At 43.4% G+C, this 20,302-nt stretch overlaps 1 protein-coding gene across 2 annotated transcripts in view; it reads right to left on the bottom strand.

Annotated features, from left to right (window-relative positions):
• Nucleotides 1–7,220: 7,220 nt before the first annotated feature.
• PRKAG1 (protein kinase AMP-activated non-catalytic subunit gamma 1) overlaps nt 7,221–20,302 on the bottom strand; it is a 34,157-nt gene continuing 21,075 nt past the window's right edge. Inside the window, exons 4-12 of one of the 2 annotated variants that reach the window (XM_061614789.1) lie at nt 18,518–18,599; nt 18,339–18,397; nt 17,525–17,570; nt 17,181–17,235; nt 15,173–15,299; nt 14,845–15,010; nt 13,759–13,796; nt 12,196–12,342; nt 7,221–8,674 (exon numbers count right to left, since the gene is read on the bottom strand). In XM_061614789.1, coding sequence (XP_061470773.1) covers nt 8,570–8,674; nt 12,196–12,342; nt 13,759–13,796; nt 14,845–15,010; nt 15,173–15,299; nt 17,181–17,235; nt 17,525–17,570; nt 18,339–18,397; nt 18,518–18,599 — 825 coding nt within the window. In that variant the 3' untranslated portion in view covers nt 7,221–8,569. Of the gene's footprint in view, nt 8,675–12,195; nt 12,343–13,758; nt 13,797–14,844; nt 15,011–15,172; nt 15,300–17,180; nt 17,236–17,524; nt 17,571–18,338; nt 18,600–20,302 lie in introns of both variants that reach the window. The other variant, XM_061614788.1, reaches the window with a different exon arrangement.

Here is a 20,302-nt window from a genome sequence, read left to right as displayed (position 1 = left end):
CTTGTTTGGTCTATGACTGTAATAAATTTTATCGTATCATCTGGAGGGCACTAGATTCTCCACCCCTGTTCTAAATGACCAGTCTCTCTTACTGGCCAGAGAAGGGCACTCCACCCAGGCAAGGTGCCTGCACTGCCAAGGCCCACCTGGTGGAGCAGCCAGAGAAGAGCCTGTGATGCAGACCTTAGATTTGTGGCTAGATCACCTGGGAGGACATAGTCCTTTTAGAACAGTTGAGGACAACAATCCAGGGATCTCTCTCTACTAGTAGAACAAACTTCATAGTGGGTGGTGGCTGTCTGCCTTTGGGGCCCACACCAGCCCCCTGATGCGGAGGCACTGTCTCCTCCCATAGGACCTGAGATGTGTACACAAGAAGCAATAGTGAGGATGAAATAAGTTAGGTGGCCGGCAGCATCCATTCTCTGCTGCTGTGTGCTGAGCCTGAAAGACTCCTCAACCTGAAGGTAAGTAGCTCACCTTTATTGAATTCTTTGGAATGCTTATACAGTAGGCCCCCGCTTTACAGCGCTTCGCTTTACAGCATTCCGCTAATACAGCGGTTGTCAATTGCAGAAAGTGCTCCTACGGCGCTTGTTCTGCTTTTATGGCATTTTTTGGCCGTCAGGCGCCATTTTGGTCAATGTTAGTCAATGCGTTCCACTTTACAGTGGTTTTTGCTTTACAGCGGGGGTCCGGAACGTAACCCGCTGTATGAGTGGGGCCCTACTGTAATCCACTTTATAGAAGCCAAGAGGCTCTCAAAGCAGCTTACCAAAATTTCTCACAGTAGTAATCACATTCAAGTCTGGTATCAGGAAGACAAATAATATCAGGAAGACAAATAAATAGTGTCTTCCTATGGAGCAGGGATGATTCAGGCAGCATTTCTTGCCCTCTCCGTTGGTTTTGCCCTTTGACCTCTGCCTACTAGGCCTCAGGGCTCATTGAGGCCTCTAGAACAGGGGATTGGGGCCAAGCAGCTAGATCTCATTCAACCAGGGATCAAGGAAAGTCTTCCCTCCACATCCTTACTCTGTCTTAGTTTCATGTTCTCTTGTACTCATTCTTTGATTTCTCAGTATCAAAAAAGGCATCTGATCCAGCATTTCCTTTCCTCTACAGTAGGCCATTGTCCCTCCAGGCTGTCCTATCTGTGCCCAAGAAACAGAGAAGGTAACATCCACACTCTGGAATCACAGAATGAGCCAATGGAAGTCACTTTCTACACTAAAGCTAACATCTATAGCCCCAGCTAGAGCCTGAGGAGAGCCCACCTCTTAGGTGTGATGTGCTCACCTGAGACAGTCCTCTCAAGTCACAGGGTCATATATTTTATCTTTTCTATATTATAATTGGTTCTGATTTTGCTTTTGCCCTTCTTTATGTACTCTGCTGTCATTTTAGAAACTGCCCCTGGTGCCTCCCTTTCCTCATACATCCCAGAGGAATGAGGGTTTGGAGGAGATTTGAGTGGGTACTTGTAAAAGAAAGGGCTGGCAAGGATTCAGCTGGGTGGGAATTCAGCAAGAGGGGCTGGTAGGGATATACAGGTGGGCCCTGCTTATATGGCAGGTTCTGTTCCGGACCCCTGCCGTAAAGTGGAAATCACCATAAAGCAGAACTCCATTGAGTATAATGGGGCACGTCGTGTGAAAATGCCGCAAAAGCGCAAAATCAGCTTTAAAACAGGGAATGAAAGCCGACGCATTAGCGGAACGCCGGTAAGCGAAGCGCCAGTAAGCGGGGCCATACTGTAGTTAAACTATTTGTTCCAGGAAAGATGTCATTAATATAGCAAGATGGCTGGGTGTGTTTGTCCACCAAGGGGAGCGACAACCTCAGGGATGAATGAAATGCCTATCTCTGAACCTGGCGTGTGTGTTTGGAGGAATAGGAAGGGAATGATGGTTATGGCTATGTACCCACACAGCAGAGCTTAGAAGTAATTAGTTACAAAAAATGAATTACTTGTATTTCATTACTGTTTTGAGGAACGAGTGGATAATTTCTTTACATTCTGATTGTAATAGAATGAAGAGTAATTTTATTACTTTTATGGAGTAATTGTAATGTTTTCAGCATTACTTTTGGGCATTACTGGGGGGGGAGGAGCAGGGGAAGTCTGCTCCTCTGATGTGTGGATGAAAATCATGTGCTTCAAATTGGGCTTCTGTGCAGCATCGCTCTTCTCTCGTGCTCTGTGGGTGGGTAGGAGCTGACAAGGGAGGAGGTGGAGAGTGAGATGGGATGGAGTGGAGAAAACAATTGTTTAAAAAAATGGACGGTGGTGGTGAAGAACGTAGAGCAGGGAAAAAGGAGCCAGAGAGCAAGAACATTGATAAATTATCTTTTTGGTGCCTACTGAAGACCTTTCTCTTCCAATAAGCCTTTTAAATTGAGACCTTATTCCAGGCTGCGTCTGTGTTGGAATTGCTTTTTAATATGTTTTTAAACCTGTTTTTTTAAAAAGTAGGTGTTTTTAAACTTTCTAAAAGTTTTAAAGCTTTTTAAAAAATGTTTTAAAGATGTTTTAATATATTTTAAAGTCTGTTTTTATGATATTTTAAAGTGTTTTTAGTGCTTTGGTTTGCCGCCCTGGGTTCCTACTGGGAGGAAGGGTGGGATATAAATCAAATAATAAATAAAGGAGGAGGCAGCAGCAGGTGATAAAGAACTGTGAAGGTGAGAGATGACTCTGTGTGTGTGTGTGTGTGTCATACACACACACACACACACACACACACACACACACACACACACACACACACACACGCAAACTTTTTGCACCCCAGGGGAAAATGTTTGTTTGAGAGGGTGTGCCTTAGTTGGTGGCAGGGTCGGGCCTAGGCGGTGGTTGAGTCAGAGAGATGTCACTGGCTGGCTGAGAGTGTGTGTGTGTGGGGCTGCAGTTGGTTTGATGTGCAAAGATCTGAGTAGTGGCCTCTGCCTCCCTCCCCACTTCCCTTACCAGCAGAGAGACCACCTTTACTATCTTATGGATAAAAATAATTATTCTACTACCTCTGTGTGCATGTGTTTATTTTTAATATTGTTCTAGGCGACTTGTGCAGCAGCCAAGGCCAGCACTGAAGTAACTTAAGTGTAATTGTAGTGATTACTTTTGAGTAATGGTAAAGTAATCAATTCCTTTCAGAACAATTGTAATGGTAATTTATTCCTTTTTGTGGTCATGTAACAGTAATTGTAATTTATTCCGTTTCAGAAGTAATTTTCCAAGCTCTGCCACCCAGCACCTTCTTTCAAATACTGGGCACGCTACAAAGTCACCACGTATCTCAATATGCTTAGAGGCAAATCTGTGTCATTGGCCTGTGCCCTTAAATACCTAGAAAGTCCCATGTGAAAAACTTGGCACTTTGTATCTTTTCAGCATATAAATATTCAGGTCAAATAAAGCCATCATCTGTAGCCACAAGTGGGGTCTAAGAAGGGCCCACCTCTTAGCCATAATGTGTGTGCGAGAGAGTCACAGGGTCACAAAATCTGCCCTTCTACAGAGCAAATGTGGGTCTTTCTGAGGAAGCTCCCACAACCAAACTGCAGGCTTTGAAGCAATCAGTACTACCCACAGCACAATCCAAAACATAAAGCCCAACTTCTAAAGTCTGTATGCAAGACTGTATCACTCCTGTGGAGAAAACAGCAAATACTGCGTTCAGGAATATTATGTTTTATTTCACCTGTTGTTGTTATGTGCCTTCAAGTCGATTATAACTTATGGCGACCCTATGAATCAGCAACCTCCAAGAGCATCTGTCATGAACCACCCTGTTCAGATCTTATAAGTTCAGGTCTGTGGCTTCCTTTATGGAGTCAATCCATTTCTTGTTTGGCCTTCCTCTTTTTCTACTCCCTGCTGTTTTCCCCAGCATTATTATCTTTTCTAGTGAATCATGTCTTCTCATGATGTGTCCAAAGTATGATAACCTCAGTTTTATCATTTTAGCTTCTAGTGCTAGTTCTGGTTTAATTTGTCCTAACACCCAATTATTTGTCTTTTTCGCAGTCCATGGTATGCGCAAAGCTCTCCTTCAGCACCAAATTTCAAAGGAGTTGATTTTTCTCTTATCTGCCTTTTTCACTGTCCAACTTTCACATCCATACATAGGGATCGGAAATACCATGGTCTGAATGATCCTGATTTTAGTGTTCAGTGATACATCATTGCATTTGAGGACCTTTTTTAGTTCTCTCATAGCTGCCCTCCCCAGTCCTAGCCTTCTTCTGATTTCTTGACGATTGTCTCCATTTTGGTTAATGACTATGCCAAGGTATTGATAATCCTTGACAAGTTCAATGTCCTCATTGTCAACTGTAAAGTTGCATAAATCTTTTTGTCATTCCTTTAGTCTTTTTGACGTTCAGCTGTAGTCCTGCTTTTGTGCTTTCCTCTTTAACTTTCATCAGCATTTGTTTCAAATCATTACTAGTTTCTGCTAGTAGTATGGTATCGTTTGCATATCTTAAATTATTGAAGTTTCTCCCTCAAACTTTCACACCTCCTTCGTCTTGGTCCAATCCTGCTTTCCGTATGATATGTTCTGCATACAGATTAAACAAATAGGGTGATAAAATACACCCCTGTCTCACACCCTTTCTGATGGGGAACCAATCGGTTTCTCCATATTCTGTCCTTACAGTAGCCTCTTGTCCGGAGTATAGGTTGCATATCAGGACAATCAGGTGCTGTGGCACCCCTATTTCTTTTAAAACATTCCATAGTTTTTCATGATCTACACAGTCAAAGGCTTTGCTGTAGTCTATAAAGCACAGGGTGGTTTTCTTCTGAAATTCCTTGGTCCATTCCATTATCCAACGTATGTTTACGATATGATCTCTGGTGCCTCTTCCCTTTCTAAATCCAGCTTGGATGTCTGGCATTTCTCGCTCCATATATGGCAAGAGTCTTTGTTGTAGAATCTTGAGCATTACTTTACTTGCATGGGATATTAAGGCAATAGTTCGATAATTACTGCATTCTCTGAGATCCCCTTTCTTTGGAAGTGGGATATATATTGAACGCTTCCAGTCTGTGGGCCATTGTTTAGTTTTCCATATTTCTTGACAAACTTTTGTCAAAATTTGGGCAGATTCAGCCTCAGTAGCTTGTAGCAACTCTGTTGGTATGCCATCTATTCCTGGTAATTTGTTTCTTCCAAGTATTTTAAGAGCAGCTTTTACCTCACATTCTAAAATTTCTGGTTCTTCATCATATGGTTCCTCCATGAATGAATCTGTCATCCTTGCATCTCTTTTATAGAGTTCTTCAGTGTATTGCTTCCATCTTTCTTTTATTTCATCTTGGTCAGTCAGTGTGTTCCCCTGTTGATTATTCAACATCCCTACTTGTGGTTTAAATTTCCCTTTCATTTCTCTAATCTTTTGGAATAGGGCTCTTGTTCTTCCCATTTTGTTGTCCTTTTCTATTTCTATACAATAACTATTGTAATAGTTCTCTTTGTCCCTGCGTACTAGTCGCTGTATTGTTGCATTTAGGGTTCTGCCCGTGTTTCTATCTCCTTTTGCTTTTGCTTTCCTTCTCTCTTTAACCATTTTAAGAGTTTCTTCAGTCATCCATTGAGGTCTTTCTCTCTTTTTAACAACAGGTATTGTCTTTCTGCATTCTTCCCTGATAATGTCCCTGACTTCATTCCATAGTTCTTCTGGTTCTCTGTCAACTAAGTTTAAACCCTCAAACCTGTTCCTTATTTGATCTTTATATTCTGACCTGAAGCACTGTATTTAAGTATCATGGTTAATAGATATTGGCTGAAGGTCTGCAGTGTTTCTTTTTCAAAAAATTAATAAAACCAATCCTGTAAACTCCTATTGTTCAGAGAAAAAGATGTGGCGGGTAGGGAAAAAGAAGCCAAAATGTTAGGAAAAGGAGTCTTTCACACCATATGATCAGTTCTAAATACTGTAGCAGCAAGTTCCACTAGTTTCTCCAGTACTCCACTGGTGCAGGTGCTCAGTATCGTTACGTTTTATTTTATTTATTACATTTATTCCCCCGCCTTTCTTTTCATGATAGAAACCCCAGGTGGCTTACATAGGGTTCCCAGGCGGTTTCCCATCCAGGCACTGACCAGACCTGACGCTGCTTAGCTTCAGCAGGGAGCTGGCCTTATGTGCCTTCAGACCATAGCCTGGGACCAAGGATTTGCTCAACTCAAAATTTCTACCCCTTTTGATCAACCACATCTACAAAATCAAGACACTGTTCAACCCCCCACACTCAAAGTGAAAATGGGGCTGGAAGTGTGTAACAACCCCACACATGCCCTGCTAATTGGATTAGCAATGCCATGATGTCTACATTACCAACTGCTATCCTGCTTCCCCCCCCCCATGAAAGATATAGACTCAGAAAGAAAGCGAACATCTGGTCCTCTTACAAGTATTGTTAATTCTTTTGTTTTAATCAAAATAATTATAAATTCTTAACCCTAATGAAAGTTAATTATCTTGCATAAACCTATGTCAAATTTTCAGATACTTTAAATAAAAACATATTAAAAAGGCTCAGTCCAGCCCTCTCCCTCACGGGTCTCCCTTCCTGACCCACGCATCCACCAAGGGCCAGAGCCAGCCACCGCCAGGCTCCTTGCTTACCACTGCCCCACTCACCTGCTTGCTGCGGGCACTGCTGCTGGGTGCCTCAAGCATGCGGCAGCACCATTGCTACAGCTGCCCATCTTGCAGAGTCACGCTATGCATGAACGCTTACAAAATTATTATATAGGAAGATGTATTGAATATGAATGTAAGGAACAAAGAAGAGACTGGGTTATAGCTTTGGAGGGGTTGGGGGTTAGGGTGGTCAGTGGCCCACTTGCACATAATGAGGGGCCTCCACTGGGCCTGAGGTAAAGCTGCTTAAAGGCTGGTGTCAGCAACAGTGTCTCTTGAGTCTTCAGAAGCTGTCCATAAGCACCTTAAAGACCAATATAAATATCAGTATTCCCTTATGTAAATAGCATCCTTTTAATAAACCAACAATCTTAATTTAAGGTTTATTCTGTCTCTAGTGCTTGTGTCCATCTCATGCCTAAAGCCTACTGTACACACTACTAGGAGGTTTTGAAAGCATTCTGAGTGAACTGGATGCAGTGGAAAATTAAGGAAACCTCTCTCCCTTGCCCCTTTGCCGCCTGTTGTTTGCTACAGTTCATTCACTCTTAAGACAACACAAATTAAAACATACCTTGATTTTTTTATTAAGTACAGAATCTCAACAAAACAACTCATAATTGACATCACACAAAGGGAATGGCCCCAGAAGGATTCCCTACATGGACTTGAAATCATTTTTAAAAATTCTCTGTCAGGTGCCAGGTGAGGTGGAACATAGAAAACCAGCCCCCGCCCCAATCAGGAAGAGTGTGGACGGAGAATCAGATATAGGAAACAAGACTTTACAAAAATACATGTTGTACAATTTACATGGGGAGAAGTTGGAGGAATGTGCAAAAGAGGTGAGATTTACAGCAAGAAAAATACCCTTGCACAGTGGAGACTACGCTTCTGCCTCCATTTTGGTCAGGGAGAACTGGGTGCCAATTCTCAAAGATACTCATAGTTCTGCCTCAAAGGAAAGTTCAATGTGTTTATGGGCAAACACAATTTTTCCTCTACTGGGGTACAGATACAGAGCAAATTGCAGTCCTCCCACTGCTAAGTTGGAAGGCAAAACTGATGCAAGACATTCAAGACCAAGGTGGGTGGGAACTAATGAGTCTCTCCCACAAAAGATCAACAGGGATTCAAATGCTCTGGGAGAGTGAAACACTACAGTAGGCCCACCACAATAACCTAGAAAAAGGTTTTCCGCTCCTGGGGAGAGGACATTTGTTCCATTAGGAAGCTTATGGACTGGGGCCTGGGCTGTGCTGCTGAGAAGGGCAGCTGAGAAGGGCAGCACAGCTGATGAGAATTCCTTAACAAAACACACCCACCCACACCTGCGCAGAGACTAGGAGGGAACGAGTATTGCTTGGGGAAGTGACAAGCGGCACTAGAAAGGCAATTCTCACTCACACACAGTCTCATGCACACATGGCATGCAAAGGTGCAGGGTTATGCAAACACAAAGATTACCCACTCAATATTTGCCAGGTTGTTGTTTTAAAAACCTTCATGCTGCAGATCAGACATCTAGAGGGCTCCATATCCTGAGTGTCTTCGCATGTTTGGAATTTTTAGCTGGACCCTTCCACATGTATTTAGCTCACACTCTGCCAGGAAGCTTGCTCCACTTTCTTACCATCCAAGTGTGGCCAGTATTACCCAACAGAACCTGCACCCGGAGGGCTCCAGGATGATATGCCTAGCTCTAGGGAACAGCAAGCCTCAGGGCTCCTTTGCAACCAAAATGGGGAAGGAGGAGACACACAGCCTAGTTTTGGTGAGAAATACCAAGGGAAGTAGTCCCAGAGAGAGTTGGCTTGTGACTGGGCTCGCTGCACAGCCTGCTTCACGTTGATGCAGAAAGGAGAGCTGTGCCACACTTCAGGCCCATGATGAGGGCTCGGCCTTCCTACAGTCAGGGCGTCTGACCACCAGGCAAGACCAGGGCCTGCAGAATATCCGAAAGGGATATGATACCCTTCACCACATTGCTTTCATCCACCACGACCAGCCGATGAACCTGTTGGTTATAGAAAATGTTTATGAGGGCTTTTTTTGCACAACCAAGATTAATTGTGGTAGTGATTTTGAGAGCCAGTGTGGTTTAGCGATTTGAGTATGTTGGGCAAGGACTGTTGGGCCAGTCACTTCTCTTTCAGCCTAACCCAGGGGTTGCTAACCATTTTGGACCAGAGGGAACATTTCAAATTTTGAGAGTGCTGAGGGCACCAGTTACAAAATGGATGACAGGGGGCGTGGCATAACACAAAATTTGAGAATAGACATGGTGCAGTTTTTCCCATAACTATTTCCATACTAGAAAAGGCCTGACCTACTGAATTTCTACCTGCCATACAGCTGTTAAAGGTATAAGAACCCTGCTTTTCCCTAATGCCAACCCTAAACCAAAGCCTAGGCTGTCATCCTGTACCTGGAAGTAAGCCCCATTAAACACAAAGAGACTTACTTCTGAGTAGACATGTATACCATTGTACAGTAAGTTAACTATACACTGAATTCTTAATGAGTCCCTGGTCTTTAGCTCCTGCAAACAGAAAACACACCAAAGCCTCTTTGCAGTTTTCACATTTGCCTTTTGTGGGGAGGGGGTTATTTAAACATTCAGCCAAACTTATCATGTAGTTGTATTTCTTATTATAGTTTTGTAAATGTCATGCTATCTGTGAATGCTTCTGTGTGGGCACACACCTGCACTGAAGCATTCATAGGTAGCATGTTGCTTTTAGGTCAGGTGGGCACAGAGGCAAATTGCAGCAGCTGGGAGGGAGGCTGGCCTAGCAGGCAGGATATAGCTGGCAGATGAGCGAGCAGCAGCATCAAGGCCATAAAGTAAGTGGGGCAGGGGGAGGCTTGGAGGCCTGTGGGTGGGGGGCGCAAGGGGAGGCCCGGAGGCCCTTGGACGGAGGTGAAGGGGGTAGGCTTGGAGGGGGCACGGGGGAGGCTTGGAGGCTCTTGGAGAGGGGCAGGGGAGAGCTTCAGCGAGCCATGGGGTTGGTCTGGGGTTGGTGAGGAGGTGGGGGGAGAGCTAGGGCACACCTGGCAGAGGGGGTGAGGTGTAAGCAGGGTTGGCAGCCCCTAGTGCAGAAAATAATTTCTAAGTACTTTCTTTTCTCAGGTGAACCCAGCACAGGAAAGATGCATCCTGGTTGCTAGGGAAAAAGGAAGGGCAAGCTATAGAGATTCCAAGGACAAAAAAAAAAGAGAAAAAGGAAAAGTGCACTAAGAAGGGAGGGTAGAACAGTTTCTCTTAAGAACCGCAGGGATTCCTATAGCCTGGCGTCCAAATAACTCACTTATCAATCACAGCTCTGGCTTCACTCACAGGCAGAAGCAGCCAGGCTGGCTCATTTTACATGACTCACTTAGAAGAGTACCTGCACATTTTGCTCCACAACTTTCTTTCTAGGAAGGCTAGAGACTTACTTTTTTTTAATAAAAGCTCAGATTCTGAGTTGCCTGGTGGAAGCACCATTGAAGGGTGACAAGTTGGTGACCCCTGGCCTAACCTACCTCACAGGGTTGTTGTGAGGATAAAATACCGAGGAGAGGAATCTGTATGCCTCGAACTCCTTGCAGAAAAAGGTGGGATATAAATATAAATAACAAATAAGTAAATAAATGACACCTTGCTTTACCTATTCATTCCCATGTCCATATGAAGAAGAAAGAAAAAAAAGAATTCAGCATGTCCATACTCACCCCCACCCTTGGCTGACACTCAAGCCATTCAAAACCTCCCAAACTATGGAAATGAGAATCCCACTTTGCAGAGATAAGTAATCGTGTACATAGTACCACTGTGTTTAAGAGGCAGGCCAAGAGCACTGAACATTACTGGAATCGTTGGTCCCTACAGTGTGAGTTTCACTCATCTGACAAATGTGACTTTTCCTCGGGAAAGGTTAGAAAGCTAATAAAGATGTTCGGAGGACCAGTTACAAAGGAACTACAGCAAAAAGACAAACCCTTACTATTTGAGGGTTTCTACCTGACCAGTGTAAGCAAATTGCTACCGTTCTGAACAAAACGAAGTTAGAAAAAACAAACTATTGTTATGACAGAGCAACCAAATTACTGCTAGTACAGTATTTTGCGTTGTATTAACGTGTTCCTCAAACAGTGAACCAGTGTGACGCAGTAGTTAGAGCAACCCATGCCAACCTGGTAATCTCAAGATGTTTTGGACTGCACGCCCCATCAGTCCCGGCCAGCACAGCCAATTGTTAGGGATGACAGAAGGTGTAGTTTGTTGATTTATTTATTTATAAAATATATATACTACCCTTCCTCCCAGAAGGAGACCAGGGCAGCAAACCAAACACTAAAAACACTCTAAAATATCTTAAAAAGATACTTTAAAATATTTTAAATATCTTTAAAAACAGCTTAAAGAAAACAGCTTTAAAAACATCTAGATAATAGAGATGGCACCTGTCTAATATTTAAGGGAGGGAATTCCAAAGGGTAGGTGCCACAATGCTGAAGGTCTGCTTCCTATGTTGTGCAGAACTGACCTCCTGATGAGATGATGTCTGCAGGAGTACTTCACCTGCAGAGCATAGTGATCAACTGGGTATATAAGCTCAAAACATCTGGAGAACACCACATTGGGGAAGGACTGGGTTAGAGGGTGGTATCCAGCAAAGTAAGTTCCATTAGCGCAAGGACTTCTGGCTGTACAATGGAACTTCACCTCCCTCTCCTCCCCCCCCCCAAATCTGTTCTGGGTTCTCCCCCCCAACCCTCTGGAGCAGATTTGGAGAGGCTGCAGAACCACATGAGGAGAGGAAGGGAAAGTTCCACTGTGCAGCCAGAAGCCCTTGCACTAACGGGTCTACATTACTGGAAATCGCCCTGGGTGTTGGGCTAGGACTAGGAACGATTCACTCAGCAACAAAGCTCACTGGGAGACCATGGGCCAGATACTCCTTCTCAGCCTAACCTGCCTCACAGGGTTCTTGTGAGGGTGAAGTGCAGGAGGGAGAACCATGCACACTGCCTTCAGCTCATTGGCAAAAAAAGTGGGACATAAATGTCATATATCAGAATAAAATGTGCTCCTAGCTGCCACTACAAATCCCCAAATCCTGAATTTAAGGATTTTTCCAGTGTGCAGAGAGGGAACATCCATCCACCCACCCTTTGCGTTCCCATAATGTGAAGTACATCTTGCTTCCTCTCTGATTGCTAGCTGCTATCCTGAAGTAGTCCTCATATTTCAAGTTTTAGGCAACAGCAAAAACAAAAGTGTCCCATTGTCAGGCCTTTCCTAGTAATCAGGTGTCAGATTGTGCATGCACCAGATTTCAGCTGCTGTAGAAATACCTTGATTTTATATATCTCCACAAAACAGACTAAAATGGCTATTTCAATGTCATATTTACCATTTCCTTGGGGAAGGGTGGGAATCAACCCAGATAAAGCTGACATTTGTCAGTACCTTTACCATCTTACAACTGAAGTCCCCCTTCCCCTATTGAAATGGAGTACCCAAGGAGCAGCTGGAGAGGAAGGGATTACCTCAGCCTCCACCAGCCGGCTGATTATCGTCTCCAGAGTCTCATGCTTGTAACACTTGAGCACGCCCTCAAAGTACTGTGAGCGATGTTGCAATGCCTTGGTCACCGTCACATCCAGGTTGTTGTAGGTTTTCTCCGCTGCCAGGTTCTGGTCACAGAGAGATGAGAAGATGAGCATTTGGCAGCACAGCTGGTCCTCACTTGACTCCCAAGGCATGTTTTCCCCACATGGGTCTGTGCCCTGGGCTGCAAGAGGGCAAATGTTTCTCCCCTAGTCTGTTAAGTGTGAATCCACCAGGTCTGCCTCCACCCCAGGGGTGTTTGCAGCATATTTACAGAAGAAAGCTAGAAAGCCCAGAGGGGCATCTAGTCCAATTCTCTGCCATGAGACAGGATAATGTGACCATCAGTGCTCTGTAAAGTCAACCAAGGTAGATCACTCTGCATCAGTTGGGACAGCAGCTATATTGCAGAATGATGCCAACAATGTAAACCCCTATAGGTGGATTAAGTAAACCCAGTCATGTGCTACAGAGGAAGGGGGGGATATGGGACCCCAAGGTCACTAAGCCAGTATGACCCAAGGAAACTTTCCTTCCCAACTCCAATCAATCAGATTCTGAGCAAAACTCCATCAACCAAATTTTGTGGGTAGAAGCCCACACCAACAACACTTTGTCTCTGCTGGAGGAAGACGCAGCAGGAGCAACTGAGTTCCTAACCCCTTTTACATCCCTGGCTCAAAGCCATGCCAGTTTTGCAGGTATGTCAAACATCTTAACATCTGCCCTTCAGGCATTTCAGCTCTAATGCAAGCCTGTGTGTTTACTTCTTCCTTTGTTTCCGTGTAGGGATAACACAGTGGTTCATGAGCTAGGACTTTCCCAGGTTTGAATCTTAGGTTCAGTCAAGAATTGACTGGGTACAGCAAGAGTGGGGAACCTGGTGTTGCTAGATTCCAACTTCCCCAGCCAGTATGGCATGTGGTCATGGATAATGGGGTAGAGTTGCACTAGAGCAGCCTTTCCCAACCTACTGCCCTCCACAATGTTTTGCACTGAAACTCCCATCAGCCCCAGCCAGCAGTGCCATGCTGACTGGGGGTGATGGGAATTGTAGTCCAAAGCATCATGGAGGGCAGGAGGCTGGGGAAGGCTGCTGTAGACTTTGAACCAGCAATGCTAGTAAGAAACGTAAAAGGGACTTTAACACATGCTAAGGTTCCTAAGGATTCTGAGTGTTGAAGAATAAATGTATACATAGTACTATTATTCCCCTGTTAATGAGGTCAGTTGTGCAAATAACATTTCTATAAAATTATGTATGTTGGTAAGATTTTAGTTCAGAACTTTTCTTACTTTGGTATAGAATGTCGATACGCTTTTTGGAGGAGTGGGGGGAGATATAGTATGACCAGCTCCATCCATAGATCTTGTGGGTAAGCCAAGAGATAAGCCCATAAAAAAAAAGCTTTGGTAAGCTGAATGGTCTGCAAGCAAAGCAAAATTTACTCCCTAACACAGTGGGCAATGCACTTTAATCCAAGACAGGGGAAGATACTTACAATGACATCAAATTTGGAGTAAATGTCCACAACCCGTCCTGAAAGACAGAGACAGGAGGAGTTTTAGGACGCATTCTCAACATTTTATCTAATTCCCCACCCCAAGATCAGGAAAGGTATTTGACTGGAGTAACAACCCTCCCCCAAAAAACATTAAGCCCAAAGCCCTGCTGTGGAACAGGGCAATAAATGTGTTGGCTGCACTACCCCACACAATTTGGAGCGCAATGCATTACAAGGGGAAAGCAGGTGCATGACAAAAGATTGCTTACAGGATTAATGGCTGGAGGTGGTTCTCAGAAGAATAGCAGCCCACATTCAACAGGGGAAATGCACACCTGGGTCACTAGCTAATTAGACGGCTGGGGAGGGAATTCCTTTGTGACCCCAGTCAGATCAGATAGCAGTCAGATCCTGAACATACGGTTATTACTTAACACATGTAAACCTTTGATTTTCCAAAAATGGGCAAAGAAGGCATTTTACAATGAAAACTATAATCTAAAAACAGCCAAGACAAAAACCCCAGCCAAAAAGTTTAACACACATTGGTACAATAGACTTTAAAAAAAGAAAATATACAGATTTCAAAATATAGCAGCAGAGAAAGCAGCCTGCAGTTTAGAAACCAAGTCCTCAAAGGCCTGATGGAATTAAGGAAGTCTTTAAACGCTCCATAAAGGCCAATATGGAGGAGGCCTCATAGGGGAATGCATTCCACTGCCAAAAAGTGGAGGCCAATCTCCTCCCAGATAAATGAGGTATCTGAAGCAGGGCCCTCCTAGACAAGCTTGTCTGAGAGACTTACAAGGGAAGTGTAAGTATGGCAGGCCCCAATATCCATAGGAAAAAATCTTATCTATCTATACACACACAGATGAGGCACCGGAATAGTAACTACAATGATACCCATCTATTTTATCCAACTCTTATTTTTAATGCAGTGAGGCTCCTTGCTCACATTGCCATTTCAGGGAGACTGGTCTAAAGTATAACTACTGATAGACAAGAAGCGCTTGAACCCTAACTTTCTCTGATGAGTTCCTGTATTGGCAAAGCTCCAGTCCCCATAGAGCTGTGCCTCACCTGAATCATCCACCACAGGCAATGCAGAGACCCGGTGTTGTACAAAGATGCCCAGCGCAACATAAACGGGGGTGTTGGTATGGACCATTGCAATGTTTTCATAGGTGCCAATCTTCAACTCCTCCAGGGTTTTAGACATGAATTCCGGTTTGGAGAACTCTGCAATCTGCAGGACAAGAAACATTTTAATAGCAGATTGGGGCTCTGTGGACAAAGGGAACAAGATGGCATCTCACAGCTATGCACCAAACAGCTCTGGGGCAGGCAGATGGGGATGAAACTCAATAATGCTCAGTGCTCAAGCTGGCCTGTGTTGGGAGTCACTCACAAAGAGCTTGAGGAATTTGAGGATGCGCTTGTGCGTCAGGATGTACAGCGTGTTCCCTGATTCTGGGTCGATGACAGGCAACCGGTGGATCTTGTTCCGGATCAAAGAGGTGACAGCATCGTACAGGCTGGAAGTCACAAGAGTGGGGGAAGCACATCACAAGTAAGAAGCAGCAATCAGATGCCTGTATTCTCTCTGTATCCCTACTGGATCTGCTCTCAAGTCTGGGAGAAGGAGAGATACAATGGCAGGGAAAAACAATTTCTGGATTCAATTCTATTCATTTAAATCGAAAAGCTATCTTATCCCAAGGACTCAGGGCAGAAAGTGACAGAGAAGACCCAAGGAGGGAAGGCTGCCACTGAGAGGCGTAGCTATCATTTATCTTGTGAAGTCGCATTGAGACTTGTGTAAAGAAACTAATAAAAACTAAAAATACTACCACCATCCAATGCATTTAAGTTAATTGTGATGAACCTCTGTGGAATGACTTTCCCTCATTTTTGTTTACTACAATTTTATTGCTGTGTTAGGCATTATTCTCTCTTGTTTAGTTTTAAGATGTTAAATTAGATTAGCTTCTTTAGTCTACTGAAGACCTTCCTCTTTCAACAAGCCTTTTAAGTAGAGACCTTATCCCAGTCTGTGTTGGAATTGCTTCTAATACGTATTTAAAACATTCTAAAAAATGTTTTAAAAGCTTTTTTAAAGCTTTTTAAAAAAGATATTTTGTTCTAATATGTTTTTAAGGATCTTGTAATATATTTTAAAGTGTGTTTTTATTATGTGTTAAGGTGTTTTTAGTGCATTTGTTTGCTGCCCTGGGCTCCTACTGGGAGGAAGGGAAGGATATAAATTTAATAATAAATAGTAAAATAAATATTGTTTTATAAAATATTGCACAGATTGATTTTTTTGGTATTTACTTAATGATGCTATCATTATTTGTAATTGTTCCTCAGATGCTTTTTGAATCCCTATACTTATTGTTTATTTGATATGTGAGCCACTTTGGCATACAAATAAACATATTATGAAAATAGTTGCATATTGGGGGAAAATATTGCTATGTTACTGTGGGTAAATATTTTACCTTATCTTGAGTGAAATTTGGTAGGGCCACCAGGCTCGGGTAAAAGTGCTCAGATGTAGCCTGCAGGCCACCAGTCTCTCATCTCTGCCTGAGGCATGTTCTCATCTTTCAGCTTCAGTTCCCTATCTGTGATGCAGGAAAAACAGTCACCTCCCTTTCACAGGGCTATTGTGAGGGGAACTCTAAGACTGTAGATCAGTAATTATGCAGCCAGAATATTGAAATGTATAAAATATTCATAGATCTAGTAATTGTCCTTGGAGAAATAAGGAAATTTTTTTTAGGCTTTCAAAGAATGTTATGGCAAGGAATGGAGTGAAGGTGAGGTTGGAAAGTTGCTGGGGCAAGAGGCCAGGGATGATAAACTAAGGAAGTACTACATAGGGCACAGAAGGAAGCCTTACCCCACTATTGCTGACCTTTCTCTAGAATTTACCCTCTCATTTCCAAACTTCATTCCATAACCAAGAGAGATAGAAACTTGGTTTATTCAAAAAAGCTGAGATTCTCAGGATGCAGTATTTCATGAGGACGCATATGGTACATGCAGCCATGAACATATGATCTTCTATTTCTACATAAAGAGGAGTAGCAGGCACCTCGTCTTTTGTAAAAATGCTTGCAACATGGGGCTCATGGCCTGAGCAGCTCAGGAGAAGCTGGAGCAAGAAAGGAGGACAGAATGGATTCTGCAAGGGACCATCAAGGTAGAAGAGACTCAATTACTATAGAGTGACCATCAAGGGACAAGCAGTCAAGGGATGGCTGAAGAACCCACTGACTGTTGGTGTCTTTGGCAGTGGAAAATGAGGTGCCAGCCAGATGGGGAGACTTGTAGAAAGTAGGAGCTCAGCAAGAGTTAAAAAAATGTAGACACATATTAGCCCACAATCCCACATTGGCAGTGCTTCGTACCTGGCACTGGGTGAAATGCAGACCAGGGGCTTGAAGGAGTCCTGCAGGTAGACTTCTGTGTGGGAAGAGAAACTGTCAGTCACTCAATGACACCAATGTGGGGAAGGGAAGAGAAAGCACAGAGATACTGCATGGGGAGAAAAGGGTACCTGCTGCTCCTCCTGCTGGCCAGGAGCAAGAGGAAACAGAGCTGGGAGCACAATCCAAAACATTGAAGGCTTTGCCAAATACCTAGCAACTGCTTTCCCACCACTACTGTCCTTCCCCCACCATCTGTTGGAAACACACACACTCCCCGGAAGCAGGCTGTGTTTTCTTTTCCCCAGCGTTATCATCCTTCTTACCTCGCCACGTTTCAATCTTGTGCTCCTCCAGCTCATAGATCTGTACCTGGACACATCAGAAACAGAGCAGGGTATCAACACAATGGAAGCCACCTTGTATTTCTATCCACACCTGCAAGTGTTGGAGCTCTAGTTTGCTTTGAGAACTCAGGGTGGGATTTTGTTTCCCACTTATTAAAGATTCATCCCCGCACCGAGCAATATCAGAGGTAGAATTCAGTTGACTATAGCTTTGGACATGAATTGCATGTCCTTTACCCTATGACAGTTTCTTATGGGAAGCACAAGATTCTCCTGGTCCTTTTCTAATTCCAGCTTGTGTCCACCTTGGATTGATCTAGAAAGCACCTTCAAGATTTACATATTGTCCCCAAATGACCTTCATTTTAGACTTCGAAGGGTTGAGAAAAATGATGAGTGAAGACCTCATTGCTGCTGTGTCTTATGACTGTGTTTCTATTGAATGTATTATATATTTTTAGATTTGTTCTGTTCTGTTTTGTATTGTTTGCTGTCCTGGAATCAACTGTGGTGCAGGTGCAGGATATAAATTATTTATGCTCCTAAAAATCCCAAGCAACCGTCACCTTCTGTAATCTGCATGTTTTACTCACTCATTGTAGAGGAAACCTTAAAAAGCTGTGAGAGCTATAAAGTCATTCTTACAAAACTCAAGATTGTCAAGATCCAAAAGGAAAAAAAAGATTGTCAAGATTCCATGGCAGCTGACAACTCTATATTAAAGACCACATCCCAATCAAAATTATGCCAATACATTAATGTAGGAGGAAGTGAATGCTCCAAATGTACTTACCATGGCTGATTTGTAATAACGATGCAGGATGTTGATGAAATCTGTGATTGTGAGCATTCCTATGGGGCAAAGAAAAGGTGGAAAGGGTAAAGCTTTAACAAATAGGCAGTTGGGTGTGGGTGAGGAGATGACAAAAATTTTTTGGCTTCTCTTGGGTGCTTCAAAGGGAACGTACTTACCCACAAAGCTTTGTTTTTTGCTGTCCCAAAGAGGGGCAGCCCGCACACCATTGGTGACCAATGCAAAGAAGGCTTTCTTTACCTGCAAGTCAAAGACACCTCTTTCAGCTAAACATTTTCTTAACGTGCTTTCAACTCATTGTCTTACTGAGAAAAGAATTAAAGGAAGAAACAGGGGCATCAATACCCCATTCAAGAATCCCAGAGAAGAGGGGTAGCTGTATTAGCAAAAACCACTAGATGTCATGTGACACCTTCAATACTTACACATTTGTTGTAGCACAAGCCTTTGGGAACTGGAGTCCACTTTGTCAGGGGCATGAAGGACATGGCAGGAGTTCTGTCACATTTTCATGCAAAGTCCCAATGTAACCATGAAATATTACAATTGACTACAACGGTGAATGGAACAAAGAGTCTTGTGGCACCTTAACACTTTTATTATGGCATAACCCTTCACGGACCAAAGTCCACTTCATCAGATACAAGATGTGAATGGGTCACTGTCTTATTTTGCTTACAGTTCTAAGCAATTCACCATTACCCTGCTCAGGTTTTAACAGAAAGGAATAAAGACAGCCAATGAGGTACCCTCCAGATGTTGTTGAACTACATATGGAGGGCACCACATTGGCTAGCCCTGAAAAACATGATAATCAGACAAATTTTTAAAAATCCTTGACGCCAAAGTGTTCACAGCAGATTCAAATACTCATGTTTCTAAAGTAGAGGTTTTATCCATTATGTGACTGCAACTTCGAAGACTTTTTTATAGTTCACACTGGGACGTTAATTTTACTGAATTTGGGGGCTCCCAATATTCCTAAATCAGAAATATAAGAGAAGTTCCCAAACTGTGGTCTCTGGACCGCCAGTGGTCTGTGAACTTCATTCACTGAATATTAATATTGATTTTTAATTGCATTTTATTACTTCTTTTATTTCTTATATTGTATTTTAGTGCAACAATAGGCAAAAAATCATTAAGTGGTCCACCAAGACCCTCCACAATTTTTGAGTGGCCCATGGGGAAAAAGTTTGGGAACCGCTGCAATGTAACATTATTATTATTACACAAACCATCCAGATTATAGTGGAACTTGTGCAGTATCACGTAGGGGGGTATTTTTACTTCCCTCCTCCCTGCACTCCTTGCATGGAGCAGAGTTGCAAAGGCTGTGTCCCCTTTGCAGATTAAGGAATCCTCAGGAGTGATTATTTAGGATTAGAGGGGGCATTACTATAGGTGAAGAGCTTCCAAAAACTTTAAAGCATCTTTAATGGGTGGCAGGGAGAAGAATTATGGTTATGGGATGTGTACTATCTCCCAGTCCACTGCCCTTCTTCAATAAGCAGTCTAGCCATTTTGTAGTGTAGGGTCCTGGTGAGGGTTAATTTGGATTTGAGGAAGCTGCTCAAGCAGTGAAGGCAAAAGACTCCTGGACAGCTTAAAGATGCCTTCTCCAACATGGTGTCCTCCAGATATTTTGGACTACAACTCCTACCAGACCCGGCCATGCTGGTTAGGTCTGATGGGAGTTGTAATCCAAAACATCTGGAGGACATCAGGGCTGCAACCCAATACACACTTACCTGGGAGTAAGTCCCATTGAACCCAATGGGGCTTACTTCTGAGTAGATAGGTACTGGATTGCAGCCCAGGTTGGAGAAGGCTGGCTTAAAGGTTCTTGGGGGCAACAACTGGGGTCAGGGGGATGCATGCCTGTCCCTCAAGTCTTTCAATTTATTTCTCCACAGACGGATCTCTCTCTACACCCCTGATGT

Source organism: Rhineura floridana, chromosome 3, assembly GCF_030035675.1.
Source record: "Rhineura floridana isolate rRhiFlo1 chromosome 3, rRhiFlo1.hap2, whole genome shotgun sequence".
In the NCBI taxonomy this organism is placed as follows: Eukaryota; Metazoa; Chordata; class Lepidosauria; order Squamata; family Rhineuridae; genus Rhineura; species Rhineura floridana.
Note: the sequence above shows the minus strand (reverse complement) of the source record. Positions and strands in the feature narration are given on the sequence as shown.